At 36.9% G+C, this 16,386-nt stretch overlaps 1 protein-coding gene across 1 annotated transcript; it reads right to left on the bottom strand.

Annotated features, from left to right (window-relative positions):
• Positions 1 to 635: 635 nt before the first annotated feature.
• On the bottom strand, positions 636 to 16,359 carry LOC131781371 (cullin-1). The gene is made up of 24 exons (XM_059098015.2): positions 15,802 to 16,359; positions 13,933 to 14,015; positions 12,093 to 12,169; positions 11,415 to 11,582; positions 10,841 to 10,891; positions 10,642 to 10,732; positions 9,877 to 10,040; positions 8,853 to 8,921; positions 8,124 to 8,217; positions 7,761 to 7,891; positions 7,540 to 7,647; positions 7,200 to 7,306; positions 6,925 to 6,973; positions 6,686 to 6,817; positions 5,961 to 6,078; positions 5,258 to 5,334; positions 4,843 to 4,929; positions 4,514 to 4,558; positions 3,642 to 3,734; positions 3,309 to 3,356; positions 2,867 to 2,940; positions 2,579 to 2,684; positions 1,926 to 2,039; positions 636 to 1,153 (listed from the first exon to the last, which is right to left on the bottom strand). Exons 1-24 carry the CDS (start codon positions 15,945 to 15,947, stop codon positions 1,073 to 1,075), a joined length of 2,313 nt encoding a protein of 770 aa, XP_058953998.1. The 5' UTR covers positions 15,948 to 16,359; the 3' UTR covers positions 636 to 1,072.
• Between the last annotated feature and the right edge of the window lie 27 nt (positions 16,360 to 16,386).

Here is a 16,386-nt window from a genome sequence, read left to right as displayed (position 1 = left end):
CAGAGCTTCTTTAGTTGTTGATCATTCCATTGCTCTTGCGACGTTCATGAGCGATTCAGGGATGATGTTGTAAGAAGAAATTCGATGCTGGTCACCCATGTGGATTTGACTTTCTATGTCCTGAAGCTCGCATGCAAACAGCGTGCCATTTGCTCATGTTCATTCATAAACCAGTGTAAGGCCATGTACGTGTACGTTTGTCCACAATCCTGATATTTAACCGTTGATGTCTTATCAGCTCGTTAGTGGCTTAACTTCGCAATTCGCCTCATTTCCTCCCCTACTTCAAGTTCTAGTAGCCACCACTGTAGCGTCTAACTTGCCTCAGCTAACAACCTCTGCGATCTTCAATCACTGAAGCTTGACGAGTGGGTTCATTTCAATGAAAGACAGTAGAAGATTCAAGGAAATTAAACGTTTAGAGTTGAACAAATGCCAAACTTCACAATTTTGAGTCGAAACCAAATGAATCAGAAAAAGATACGATACTCTCTCATTTGTATTAGACTCAGCACATGCAAAATTCGACGCTTATGTCTCAAATATCGCGAGGACTTAAACTTTTACTTTTCTTGCATTTTATCAAGACTTACTAAAAAAAAACCAAAACAACAACAACAACAAAGCGCCACATATAAATTTGGTCAACATTTACTTCTTCAAGAGCCCTAGAAATTAACAATTTCACAAGGATGTTTGTAATCCTCGTCAGTAAAAACTAGCAAAATACATAAATATTACAAGCAGACACCGCTATAAAGAATTAAGGTGTAGCGTATATCGGGTGTAACATGGACTTGTAAAGTGATACAGAATCGGCTTCCTAGCGCTGTGCGAGTTACCACACCAAGTCGCACATCAATCAACAGAAGTAACCCGACAGCTCTTTTTTTTAAGCAAGAAAAACTTCATTAAGCCAGTGTGAGTTATTTTCAGTCACTGCTGGTTGGTTGGTGTGAAGTTTGATTTATAAAACACGAAAATATTTGGTTTTGTCCAGGCTGACGCATGCGCAGCTGCTGACTTAAAAACCGTAACGTTTAGCAGCAGTAAATCAGCTGCTGCCCAGTCCTCACGCCAAATAGGCGTAAGTATCTTTCTCTCCTTCCACTCGCTCGAGGTATTCCTTTTCTATTAGGATGTCGATACATTTCTGTAAACATAAATCCACAAACAAAAGAAAGAGAAAAAGAGAAATATCATTAGTAAGGTCACTGCTTCTATTGCAGTGCGCATCCTTACTGCGCATTCATTCAAGAGTAATTTACGCCATTACCGAACCAAGAGTTTCAGGTTGGCTATGCAAGACCCAATGCGCAATGTATAAAAGCTCTGGGGGTCGAGACTGGGTGTGCGCACGTTCGTTGAAAAGTAACAACTAATTTTGTGAGCCAGAACACGCCAGAAAGGCAAGCCGCTGCCGATAGTGGTCATCTATCTTTGCTATCGATTCTTCGAACTTGAATGGATGTCTTAACCCTTTAACTCCCACAAGTGATCAAACAGAATTTCTCCCAACCAAAATCAATACAATATCAAGAGGACGAGTGATAAGAATACAGAAAAATATCAATTAGGGAATTATTAGTTGATCCAATACCAAATTCTTTGTATGGCAAACTGTGAGGAGAACTAGTAATGAGACCTTAAAGTGAAAGGGTTCAGTAAGTAAGCCATTTCTCGCAACACAACACAAACCGTAAGTCGCAGGAAACGTGAATTAAGTAAGCCCTCACAAATACAAGCAAAAGACCTGCATGTATATAGAGCTTCTGCTCCCTAACGGGTGCGAGAAATCTTCCTTACTTGAAAATTCAAGTTTCAAAACGATTATGAACCAAGGAACTTACCCTCTTTAAACACAATAGTCAGTTTGGCTTGGTAGTCAAATGCAGAAACATGAGAAAGAGCGGAAAAAGATATACCTTAATGACTGGAACCCTGGGTTTGAATCTGCTCGACAGCTGTGATAACACCTCTGCCAGCAGAGGTTGGTGTTTTAGCATCTTCCTCATCTTCATGATTCGTACAATTGCCGCCTGTGAACAAAGTAACAAAACTTGGTTACATCAGAGACACCAACGTCAGTTCTTCCTCTCCAGGCAGCAATGTGTCATTATCAAGCAAGATTCTTATGCTGGGCTGTCCGCCTGAGACAGGTTTAACATGTTATCAGCGCAATCTTGTCTATAAGACAAGAGTCGAGACTGTTTAAATTTGGACTTGAGAGTAAAGTTAATAGGCCACAAAGTCTCTTTGCCCTCTAGTATTTTCCAACTGTTATATTTCCAGTCGCAGCCCATTCATGGGACGCGAGGATTTGAGGTTCGCTGACATGAGCACTAACCTCAGATACTAGTTCTGCTAATATTACTACACTAATAACAGTAATTAATAATAATAATAATAATAATAATAATAGTAATAGGAATACTCGATATTTTTTGCCTTCGCAAAAGAATATCAGTACGCATGGCATACCTTTGCAGTACAGATGCACCACAGGCTCATTCAACATTTGCATAATGAACAGAAAAAATTGCCTCGCAACAAAGGTCACGCACAAACAACTTTTTACCTGAATGAGAAGTTTCCTGTCTTCCTCGATGTATTTGTGTGTTTGTTCCTGTTCTTGTTTCTGCTCTGTTTTCATCGGCACATTGATGTTAACCCTCAGTTTCTTACTGTCAAGTGAACAAATTTCATTCAAATTTATACGTTACAAGTGTGCAAATTCGGTAAACCTTAGTGTCGCTAGAAACAGATACTCCAAAATCCGTCACCATTATGCTATGTTTTACCGATTAGGATGCACATGTACCATTTGATAATCACATAAAATTCAAACACTTTAATACACACTTGCCTTTTGTATCCTAAGTTAAGGCTGACTGAGGTCTGGCGGTCTATGTTGGAGCCATCATCAGATGTCTCGCACACCTGGCCGATTGAAAAAAAAAACCATTTGCCTAAGCATTGTAAATTCGTCCTTAACTCGGTCTTTTTGGCCTAACTGATCGACGAGGAATACTACAACCATCAAAATCTGACGGGAAGACGCACAATGCAACCTTCCACAAGTAATTTACGTTTCCATTGTTTACCAATACTTTTAAGCGAATTCGTTTTAATCGAGACAAAATTCCGCCATGTTGGACTGTTTACTCCTGAAAAGCAACTTACAGCCAGAGTGCCAAAGGAGTCAGAATACATTGAGGTTGAATTATTTTTGAGAGAATCACACTGCTTCTAAACTAGATTCAAAAATTCTCTCAGAGCTTATCAAACAAAATCACAGTCTCACTCACAAGAAGCTTTGACTTCAACAAAATTCCCAGGACTTGCGAGAGAATATCCTGCGAACAGAGAAATCATTGAAGGTATTTAACTATGTTTCGGTGCAAAATATCTATAAAACAGATTAATGGCACGGATCGAAGAGTTTCAGATAATTAACGTTCCTTGACTAAGAACTAAAGTGATGGAAGAAATATCTGTAAGTTTCTGGCTTTGTTAAAGAATAATTTATCGTGAACACGATATTGTACACGATTGTAAATAAAAGGAACATTTCTCTGCCAGATTACAAGAGTGATAGAATTTTAAAAGTAATTTTTTCTTACACTGCAAAGAGCACTCACCGTTTTAAGTTGAGTCTGTTCTTGAATCTGTTCCATAGTCAGACTCTCCGAGTTATTGAACATTAGCAAAACTCCCATCTGATATGTCGATGCCTACAACCAAAAAAAATACATTTTTCGCGACACAAAAAGCTGCAAGCAACTAAGAATAAGCATCGCTTCCAAGGCGCAATAGGCAGTAGGGTTTTCTACGAAGAGACAGGAGAAGCGTGAGCTATGAGAGAGAGTCAAGCGAAAGCATAGGGCAAAATGGAGCAAACATACTAGGCGCAGGGGAAGGGAGGGGAGAGCTTTTTCCGTCCCTGTCCAACCAACTAGTTCATCGCTTATCACTCGCTTTCGCCCCATGACCTCGCACACCTCCTCCCCAGATAAGAGGAGACAAAAATACCTGCCAGGCAGGGCAAGAAAGCGATTGCAACCGAGCGTTTATTATTGGGTATCACCAAAACAGAGAGTAATCATATCAACCACGAGAATGAGAAGTCAAAGTGAAAACGAGCAACCTGTGTGTAAGGAGGGAAAATGCGACTGAAAGAGTAAGAATTAGTTTTATTTTTCAACTGATTGATTTAAAGGTTGGTGTTTTTTTATATTTATCAGGGCAGAGTAAAGCAAAACCGATGCAATTCCGCATTATTTTCGAAAATGTCACAAAGCACTTTGTTTGCCTAGTGGATCAACTATTGCAGTGAGACTATTAGCACAACTGATGAAGGGCAAAACGTTTCGCGACTATCATTTTATCGTTGAATGCACCAGGGTGCGTGGTATTTTACTTAAATAATAAGAGTGCGGTTCGTATACGCGAAGGAAAAAACGAAATTGAATACAATGAAACACCACACTACCCAAAAGAACTGTGCCCTCACCTGCAGAATGTAACGGTTTTTGAAGCAGTTTGTGACTAGTTCTCCCTGTAAGAACAATTAACAGCTTCCATTAGCTTACGTTTGTGGCAAGTGGAAAACGAATCAGCATCAGGTTCAAGAGGTATTTCTCCAAAAAATTTAAAAAGAAAAGAGTGATTGCACCGCAGCTGGAAAAGATGATTCTGTGACTTAACATCCTGTTGTTTGGAATGATAGCTTTTTCAGGCTACATTTTTCACACGAATTACGGCTCAGGAGTAGTAGTACCACTAAATAACACCTTCTCTGATGTGATTTAAGAATGTCTGTGAGAACACAGTTTTGTTGACCTTAGACATGTGGTAAACCCAATGTAGCTTCCGACCACTGTGTTGACTGCTGTAAAATGTCGTGAAACGTTGATGACTTCTTTCCATCTACATAAGAAAAGGAGGAACAAAGTTTAGCTCACACAGCCGCTGCTGATAGATGACGAAAGGCTTCATTTTTACAGAGATGACAGATATGCTTGTGTAGCACACACTACGGTGTATTCAAGTTTATTTTGTGTCATTCGCAGGTTTAATCGTTGAACGACTACAAACTTAAAGCGGATGCTATATGCAGTGCAATGCAGCTAGATGAAGTGATGTGGAATACAATGCAATACAGTATAGGTAAGGCTTATTGCGAGTGTGAAAACAAGTGTTTCGTTCGAAAAGATTCCTTCACACTTGAAAGCATTTTAAAATCAAACCGTTTTACCTCTGCTGGTAGTGAAAATGGTGCTGATTGCTGGAACGGCCACGAGCCTGAACTTAAAACCTGGATTGTAAAGTCCACTACGAATACAGAAATCAGAACAAAAAATATTCAGTACTACAAACAGTGAAATAATAATGATAATAATAATAATAATGATGATGATAATAGTAATAATAATAGTAATAATAATAGTAATCATAATAAATGAACGAATCATCGAAGAAGTTACTTATTCTAAAGATACCACCTAAAAAAAACATTACTCTTGCTTCCATACAAAGTCAGTTCATAGTAAATTTATCTTCATCGCGCGCAGTGAAGATAGCGGTTATATCTGCGAACGCGGAGATAACGATGCTGACGTGGTAACAAGATATACCTAAATGACATTGTATGCTTAATTTGAATTTATATCATCTTATCATCATCATCGAAAAAAATTCTTATAAAGAGCTTATACAACATTCATGCAAGCTGAGTTTGAATGCAGGTGATCACTGCATTTAGTGCTCTTAAATGTATTAAAATTGTCTTTGATAAGAATACTTCACTATTATCTATAACATAAAAGAACACTATGACATCCATACCTCATCAACACTCGAAGATGCAAGTAAAATTTGTATTCGTGCACAGCCACGCAAAATCATATACAGTATACAGTAGCATTAGTTTCGTACAACTTCACTTTGTAGTGACTTACAATCTAAAGATTCTGTGTTTGCTAGATGTGCCTTGAACTTGTCATTGAGATCTTTGCTAACACCTATGTCTTGAAACATTCTTTGAAGTTTTGATGTGTACTCAAAACCACATGCTTGCTGTTAGGAGAGAACAAATCGAAACAATGACATCCAAGGTAACAAAAAATCCTCCTGACTACATTCTGATTGCATTGTGTGATGGCCTTGGTGGGAGTAGCCCTAAAGAAAACTTCACTCGAGAGAACTTTGGTGATTTACTATTTAGGTTTCATTGCCTGTGGTAGTCATTCTAACTGACAAAAACGTTTCCAGGACTCCTCCCATATATAATCAGAACACTCCCCTTTACCTGCATAGTCTCAGCCTTGTGTGTACATCTCTAGGAGTTTTTGTCAGCCAACTTCCGATGACTAGCAGGATGAACTATACTGGGGAAAAGGTTTCTTGTAGTCTACTTCTTACTCAGATTTATCCAGTCCAAAAAAACCTTTGACTACAGACAGAACTAAGTACCCTAATGATTGTGAATGTCTGAACTGTAAGTCAAAACTGCTTCCTTTGACTGACAAAACAATGTTAGATTCTGACGGACGTTACTGTTATTGGGACCTTGCACTGTGTCCCTTTGGTGTCTGTATGAGAGGTTTGACTGTACAACTAAATGTGAGTTCCTTGCATTGATACACTTTCCATCCTTATATGCTGTGTCTAATGATTGTGTTACCTTAAGTTTAGAAATCATGCTAGCTTCTGCATCATCTGAAGCTGAGTTATGTTGTACTAATCTCTTAGCCAACATCTTGGAATAAAACTTCTGGAAAACATCTTTGTCTTCAATGTACTTGAACACAACCATCTACACAACATTTGAATGGAAACACATAGCAGTCAAAAAGCTTGTCTCTTTAAGGTTGGCAACATGAAAAAACTGTATGGTGAAAAATTTTATGCATGACCACTCACTACAGAGTTGAGAATGTCTTCCAATTCAGCTTCTTCTGGATTCTTTGAGCTATGAATGAAATAATATTAATGTTCAGATGTGATTTCAAATTTTATCCAGAATCGAGAACATAATGCAGAGTTCTTAGAAGAAATCAAAAGCCTTTCTAGAGGTGGTAATCAGTATGCCTCCTAAATCTACCCTCACAATCTTTTAACAAGGCATTTCTTGCATACATACAACCTGGAAGAACTTTATGCTTTTGTATATTAGAAGAATAATTTTAACAGGTTACCTTTTTTTTAGCAGTGAATCGCAGTATCTGGCAAGAAGTTCAGGAGACTTTGATGAGCTATTAGCTTGTTTAGTGACAGAGTTACTATTAATAAATTTGCCACATGCCTGTTAAAATAAAAGAAAGTAATAACACATTACTAACATCAAATAACAACTAATCACTCAAAATGGACAACTCATTCTGCTGAAAAAGGAGTTATTAAAAAAGCTTGTCTCATCAACAGGTGGCCAAAAAGAAACCTTTATTTACTCTTTGCATTTCCATGTAAACTGAAGACTGATACTTTCAAGATATTTGTTTCATCCAACCATGGGCATACTCCATAAAGCTAAAGTACCTTGTCTAGTGCTGCTACAAATCCAGCATCATTGTTAAAAGCTGTCAAGACAAGGGCATTGTACTTGTGATGTACTTCAAGAATAGTTTCTACATACACCTTGGGGTCCTGAAAGAGTAACATATCATTAATAAATGATCAAATATCCTCTTCCACTACTGATAATTTGAAATAATAAAACATTCATTATGAAAAACAAGATATGTGTTAGTCTTACTCACATTAAATGCTTGATCTCCACACTTTTCTAAAGCATTAAGACCCTGGTTTGTTATGTGATTTTCCAAAAGGGTTCGAAGCTGCCCTAATCCATCAGGTATTCTGGCAACCAAGTTGTACATGCGACCAAGATCTGAGATACAAACAGATATTACAGTAAAAGGGTAAATTGGAGGGCAAATAGAGAAATTCAATTTGACAAAACTAACTCAAGATGTCCTAGTTTTTTTTTTTGAGACATAAAGGGCCGAAAAGTTTTGGAAAATTAAAGATCAAGAAGGACAAATATTCTGAGTTAATACTTAAGTTATCTGCATGAGATAAGTCATTCCTAGTAGGCTTATTAATATTTTTACAAACCTTACCTTCATTCTTGTCATCATCTAAAAGATTTTGGAATTCTGAATAAAAAATATCCAGATGCTTTTCTATCAGCACATGTTCACATTTCCTTGCAAGCTAGAAACAAAGAAGGCAGCACCTTTAGTGGAGATTACAAACTAATTTCCAAGCTGCTCATGTTTGTATGCACTGGACCAAAATTCAATACTTTTTTAGCAACAGGTACATATCACCAACACATCTTTCTCTCTTTGATAGGGGAGCTCAAAATTACCTCCTTCTTAATCTTTCTCTATGTAGAAAGCTTTCTACATTTCTGTACAACCATTATCAGTTGGATGAGGTGTGGAAAAAGTTTAGAGATGGTGTGGTTATGGGCAATCTTCCTCATAACCAGTGGTACAGAAATCTCAAGAAAAGTGTATTCCCAACTGTCAAACATGAAAGCCTGCCAAAAGCAGTCAAACGACATGTTGCATATGGAAACAGAGCCAGTTGTGTGTAACAAACATACAATTCCAATGATAAAATGTGGTCGCCAAACTTCTATAGCTCCTAACTCCACTAAAAATCATATCAGATCATTTCAATTTAAAATTTAATCAGGCTGAGATACAAATCCTGACACTGGAGCTAGATTTTTCTTTAAACCCCTACCAATGAAAATTTCTGGCATCTTATTTATTTCAGCTTAACTCCTTTTCAAGAAAAGTAATTGCAATATCAAGCCTATTTTATCATTCATTTCATACTCCATCTTGTGTGCTTTCATGTAGGTAAACTTGGACCCTTCTTTGTTCCTCTAATAGTCTGGCCTCAGCCTGATAAAAACAATAATACAAAAATATACAGAAATCAAATGAAAGTCATACATGTTTAAATTGTTTCACATCAATATACATGTACATGTGAAGTGTTATTTTGTTCATTTCAAGTTTCAAAATATAACTACAATCATTTATGACACTAAAATTAGACACAGCTCTCCTCTTTCACATACACACACATACACACACACACACACAAAAAAGAAATCTGCTTAAAAATCAATAAGGTAAAAAAAGGTTAAACCTGCCTCCCCTCATATTTAAAGTAAAGGATTAACAGCTGCAACACTACATGTAGTACATTCAAACACTGATTATCCAGACCTCATTTATCTGTTTTTTTTTTCTTATACAAAATCTTTAGGTCCCATTTTTTATGAATATCAATTAATCACATTCCCGATCCATATAACTTTTTTCCATCATGCAAAGCACATGTAATGAAACTTCCATTGGTAAAGAATTTGTTCCACTCTTCAAAGCAATTGAATGCTTAGATAAATTTTTGCAAATACCTTTGGCCAATGGTAACAATTTATGTACCATGATTTGAGAATGTGCTTTAATTCCTACGCAATGTTAATAGGTCCTTTAGGTTATTCAGTTTTATTTTGGCTCATTAATATTCATATTTTTACTATCCAGACTATTCAACACCATCTTCATGAGTCCAGACAATCGAGGTTCAACTGTAACTTTGATGAGAAGTTTGAGGATATAGAATGAAAGGATGATGGAGACATAGTAATTCAAGACCACTGAGAAAGTCTCAAGTATGTGTACAGGGGCATCTGCAACTACTGTTAGTCAGTCACATACTACAGGAAATTTCTCAGAGAGCAATAATGGAGCTGAAGTATTTCCTACCAATAATCAGAATCCTCTAAAATAAAGGTAATAACACAAGCAAGAAGCTTACATGTTACAGTTTTAATTGATGCAACTCTACCTTTTTCATGTACTCTGTTACAGGGTTTTCCCTCAGAAATTCTGTACTTTCTGTTGTGTAAAATCTCTCTGTATCTTCCAAAAATACTGACTCAAAAGAGGCTTTGTAAACACTGAGGGTAGGTCCTTTTGCTGAAGGATCATCTTCATTCAGGCCAAGTTCAACTGTAAGAAGAAAAATTCATATATCTATGTACTCAACAAAACATGCTGTTTCTGATTGGTCAATGACGAAATCATGGCTGCAACCAAATAATCTTCATTCATCAGTGCAACTCCAGTAGTAAATGCTGTACAACTGGATTAAAAGCAAACAGACGCAAAATATACATGTACAACTTGGAAATTAGAATTAAACATGGACCAGCATCCTATTTCTCCTGACAGCAATACTGCTGAATCATTCAGTAAGATTGTGATAAGGGAAATGATAACGGACCTACAAAGCTTTGATTATTAAACAAATTCACCCTGTCAGTACCATAGGAAATGTATTAAGAAGAGCATGTAGAAGAGGAGTACCAATGTTGGTGTATAAAGGAGTAATGTAACATTCTGCAGTGGAAAGTGAATATTAAATAAAAATTCTGTTTTATTTTCACTTTCCACTGCAGACTACAAGCATTTATTCAAATTAATTTTATCCATATTTTTCCAAACCAAATTAACTTGTCCTCACTGGAAACATCAGAAGGGTGTGTTTCAATAGTTTGCAAGGTGAATATATGTAAAGCAGTTTAAGGATTAATCCAAAATCAAAATGTACCATAACACTGGATCACTCCACTGACAAGTCTTGTGTTGATGGTTTCACCATTCCTTTCTCTCTCAATTAACCTCAGCACAGCATTTGTCACCTGTTAAAAGCATGGTAGTGATGAGCCCACTGGATAAAAAGGAACCCTGAACACTACAACAAGTATTGACACAAAGATAAGGAGACTGATGAGTTGTCAAGTCATTACCTGTCTGTTGAGTGGTCGGAATAGATTTTCCCTCCATGTTACTAGGGCAAGCTTAAAGTGAACAAGAACAAAATTAAATTAAGAGTAGTTGGTAAAAAGTGTCTAACCAGAACTAAATGATTTCTATGTGTACATATAAATGATAAACAAAAAGGGGAGAGAGTATCTGTGTATGTGTGTATTTTGCATACACTAATACACAAATATTTTTTGTCTTGTTTCTATTTCACTTTGTGGTGTGGCCAGCCTCAAAAAGCTTTGATGTCACGTTTTTTATTTCTCATTCTAATGGCTTAAATCATCATATCTCAGGGATACATGAACCACATGTATGCATGCACAACTGTACACACATAAAGTCAAGCAATTTCAAGATACTGGTACAGTAAACCAAAAAAAAAAAAAGTGTCATAAAAATAAGGTGACATGAACTAGAGAAATGACACTAGAGCTGTAAGTGATAAAGTGATCCTTGTGGCCAAGTTTTTAATTTATGCAATTCACACAAATGAAGCCTGAAAGGTAAACTTCCTTTGACAATCTATACGTGCACATCTATATTGCTGATACTTACTGAATAAATTTCATATATGCCTTTTCTTCCTTCATCACACTCTCGGCGAACCCAATGTCGGTTGAGATAAGCGCATACCCCATTTAAAACTTTGCTTGAAAACCTATAATCCTCCCAGCGGTGGGTGTAGAATTTAAGGACAGACTCATCCATCAGATCAGCACCATCCTATCACAAACAGTCACAGTTTATCTCCAGTTATTTTACGGAAGACACCAAGGCCTAGTTGATAGCACACTAGACTGCGGGTTCATAGGTCCAAGTGTTTTTGGTTTGTCATTGCATAGTGTTCCCTGGAAAAGACTCTTAGGTCTGATAAATACATGTATTCCATATTACTTTTCATGTATGCCCAGGTAAAAATAGTGTCAACAGTTACACTACATTAGGTCCAGGGAAGTTGGTACCTTCAAAACATACAACTTGTAACTGTCCAAGTACACATACAAGTCCATGTGGAGCAAAGTTAATAGTACCATAATAGTTGCATGAAGAAACTTAACACAGACAAATTCATTAGTGCTGACCACATATAGTACCGCTCGAGTATGCATTAGCAGAAAAACGCAAACAAAACGCCCAAAAAATCTGTATAAGGAAGACACCAGTATCTGATAGTGTCCAGTGCAGTTTCATGCAACAAGCACAACTGAAAATTAGCTGAAAACATGTCCTAACCTTCTGCATGCCTATAAGATAAGTCCTAAGGAAGTCTTTGAGTCTTTTATACAATTCAAGGCCTACAAACTGGGCTCCTGTGAAGAAATACAAACATTTGTTCAAACTTGGTTATATCTGGGACATAACTATAGTAAGTAAAAACACAGCTATTTTGATTCACAGGACACCAGACAACATTGTTCAGACTCGCTTTTATCATAACTCCTGTTGTCAACATTGTTTGGAGACGAATTGTGGAGAGTCAATAACCTTAGAAAAAAAAAAACTAGGTAATCCATAAAGCACTAAAAGATAAAGTACAGAGTACAGAGTACAGAGTACAGAGTACAGAGTACAGAGTACAGAGTACAGAGTACAGAGTACAGAGTACAGACAAATTGCATGTGTTTTCTTGGCAGTAACCAAAGGACTTATGGCAAAATTGTAAACTGTTCTTATGCAAATTCTACTTCTCTATTCTTAGCAAAATGAATGTAGAGTTACTAGATCAATCTAACAGTCCAAAAGTAAGGACCCTGACCCAGGGTGTGAAATTAACTTTTTTTTCTGATAGCCACTTGGCTCCTAAATTCTTCAAAGTGGTAGCCAATTCAAAAAAGTTGGTCGCCATTTTCAAAGACAAACAAAATCTTTCTTTACGCTGTCAGCGTTCTAGATAGACCCTCCAAAATTACGTTAGGGAAAAGATTCTTTAACATGCTGCAAAGTGGACACTAGGATGGATGATATACAACATCAGGCTCATCTAAATCCAAGATGGCGTCTAGTTATCGATTGAGATGCATGTGCTACGTTTTGGAAACAAACTTAACGAGGAAGATTGCCGCGGATTTATCTTTGCAAGTCTTTTTAATTTACTATATCTCTTGGTAAGGTTATGTTGAAACGTTCTAGTCGCCAATTTGGCGACTAACTTTCAGGATTTGGTCGCCAAAGTGAAAAATTTAGTCGCATTGGCGCCTGTATTAGGTGCAATTTCATGCCCTGCCCTGACCCTTCTCCTATTTGGTGCAGTACTCCAAGCTGCAACCATTTTCAACGTCATGGTGAGTAGAAAAAAGTTTTGAGCCACAAATCAAGTCATAATATTGCTATTACTTCATATTGGCAGTCTATAGGTAATGGAGGAACATTTTCATAAGTGTTATAATTGTTGTTGTAATTGTTGCTGTAATTGTTGTTGTAATTGTTGTTGTAATTGCACAAAATATTCTTTCCTGCTTGTTTCTCTCCTTTTTTAAAAGTTGGGGAAAGTCTTGGTTTTATGGAAAAAATTTTGGATAGCCACCTTGATACTGTCCAGTTTTCTATGAGTCTCTCCTGGTGGCTAACATTATCTTTCCATTTAAAGGGCACTTTGGCAAATTTCTGACCACATTAAATTTTGCAGAATTTGCAAAAAGTCTGGAGCCCCACTGACAGGTTTTTTTTCTGCTTCTTTCCCTGGATTGATACCTTTAGTGGTTTGTACTTTCAGGTAACCAAACATGTGCATGTGTCACACAAAGGTCTCTTGGGTATATAACAAGTGCATTTAGAGTATCTCATTCATGTATATGAGGACTACTATTAAAGCTTTCATGCAAAATAATATTCAAAGATAAATTGAAATAATTTACCCTTTAACTCCCAAGATATGATTGTTAATTCTCCCCTCTAGCTGCTCCACGTTTTCTTAGAATTGGTTGAGAAGATTTGGTTTTGGATCAAGATAACTTCTACCTGATAAGTTTCTCATTACCCGTTTGCTGGATTAGGTAGAATATTACAAGGAGAAGTTACATGTTGATCACTTCTGGGAGTTAAAGGGTTAAATGAAGATTAATGAATGACCTACCTCCCTGATTTGGTGCCTTCTTTTGCTTTGGAACTCTGGATTGTGACTGTTGATGAACACTGGTGCAGTGATTGTACACATGTCTGAAAACCTGTCAAGGAACTTAACAAACAACAAACACATACATCCACACATAAATTGGCTCAAAGGGTTACCACATTCAAAGGTTTTTTCTAAGTACCTTGAATTTTCCCTGAGGATTCTAAAATTCCCTAACCAACTGATGAGCAATTAAATAGATGTGACAGTGAAAGGCATAACAGATACTAATAGAAAACTATTTGAACAGTAAAAACGCATAGATGACGAATGGTCCTTGAAGTGTTCGTACCATTTGCCTAACCGTTCAAAGTGAATAAATTATTTAAATGGTTTGGTCAGCCGTTTGAATGGATGAGAAAAAATTTCGAACAGATGAGTAGAAATTTCGGACAGGCAAACCGTTTGAATGGGTGAAAAAATTATTTCAACGATTTGATAAGCCATTCAAATGGTTTGCTTAGCTGCTCGAATGGATGAGTAAAACAGATAATGTCAAACAGACTGGCAAGCCATTCAAATGGATGAAAATATTATTAATCTGTATGATTGGTTGTATGATTGGTTTACTAACCAGACTGATGTATAAATTGCTTAAACGGTTTGCAAAACCACTCTGAGCTCATGGCTTGATCATGGAACGGGCAATGTTGCTGTGTATTGTTTTCATTTCATTTGTCGTTATTGTCAATTTCAAGGCCTTTATTACCATTACAATGCCTTTCAATGCCCATTAATTGTATCAAAAAAATTAAAAAGAAACAATGAATAGAAAATAAAAGGAAATATAAACATCATTTCATTCATAAACCTACTTGAACTTGAGTAAAGATATACTGGTCAGGAATCTGTCAACTCTACTAAACAATGTACACAAGTAACATAGACATCATAGAAAGGAAAGTGTCACCATCTCTCATCAGAAAGAGGGCTTAAAGTCCAGATGAATAACCTCACTTTTCTCTGCCTTTTTTCAAAGATTCCCTGGCTCAAAGTGAAATTCCCTGACTTTTCCCTTGCCTTGAAGGAATTTGTTTTTCCCTGACTTTTTCCTGACCTGTGGCAACCATGAGCTCAAATAATCATACATCACTTTTAAGGGAAAGCAATAGCACTGTGAAACAGAGGAGGTTCAGAATTTTGGCTTCTGATATAGTGTAAAGTTATCTCATGATGAGGAATTTTTTAAGTGATGATTGCAATAGAAATGTTCCCTCTCTGGATATACCCTTGAAATGGAAATAACAAGTGAAAATACATATTTCAGATTTGTAAACCAGGCTTAAAGCAAAATCTTTTTTTATCCAGAGACTTTCAGTTTGATACTGAACACATCCTTGTGATGAACCACTGAATTGTTCACAGAGAACTATTTTAGAGTACCAGGGTTGTGAGGGCATGCTGCACTATGCAAATTAAACAAGAACAATACCAACAAACAAACAAACAAACAAACAAATCAGCAAGTACAATTGAGGGAACCCTTTCAATGGCAAAATTTCCTATTTTTCTTTGTATGAGGAAACCATATCCCTGCATGTGAGCAATCAATGAAGTTCTACAGAAAAAGCACTTGAAATTGAATGGCACAGGTGAAGAGCACACATATTTTCAAAGCCTTATGACTTAGCTTTTGATTCAATTTATAATCCACAAAGTGCCTTTAGACTCACGACCAAAGTCTTGAACAGCGATAAAATGGTTCTGTGGAGTTTTGGTAACACTGTTAAAAGGACCATAACAACTATATAAAAAATCACTTTGTTGATTACAGTAGTGCAATACCTAGTGTATACAACACCATGACATGATTCACAACCAGAAGGATACGTGTAAAGTTCCATGTAGCGTGGTTTAGACATACTTTGTTGCTTATAAACATGCTGTATTCCTTCTCTAAGGTCATCCCAGATTTCATCTAAAGTAATTTGACGTAATCCATGAGGATTTTGTGTCCTAGAAGCCATCGTGTTCATTATTGTAGCCTCAACGAACGCAAGCTATCGTAAGACGGGCTTCTTGGAAAAAAAATGCTTTCCTTGTGAGTCAGAGGAAAGCTTCGCAGCTCTCTTTACCAATAAAACTATCCTCCAAAAGATAACAGTGACAGTTAGAAACTTACAAGCTTCATCCCAAACGAGAAGAGTTCACAGTTTGACAACTCGGATGCATATACAGTCGCCAACCCAACTGAATGGTTGAAATAAATGCTTGTTTTATCGCGTAAAAGGCGTCAATCAGGCACGGTTTCTTTAAGATATAAAATCCATTCCTTTATCTTGAGGTCTACTTGAAAAATACTCCGTGCCTGGACAAAGATATCATCTTTTTATGACTTTCTTTTTCGTACATAGCCGGAGGAACGTAAAAGTAATATGGCGGCAGGTCTGTGACGTCACAAAGCCAAGACCGAAA

Source organism: Pocillopora verrucosa, chromosome 10 (genome assembly GCF_036669915.1).
Source record: "Pocillopora verrucosa isolate sample1 chromosome 10, ASM3666991v2, whole genome shotgun sequence".
NCBI lineage: Eukaryota > Metazoa > Cnidaria > Anthozoa > Scleractinia > Pocilloporidae > Pocillopora > Pocillopora verrucosa.
The sequence above is the reverse complement of the archived record's forward strand: the minus strand, read 5'-3'. Positions and strand labels throughout refer to the sequence as shown.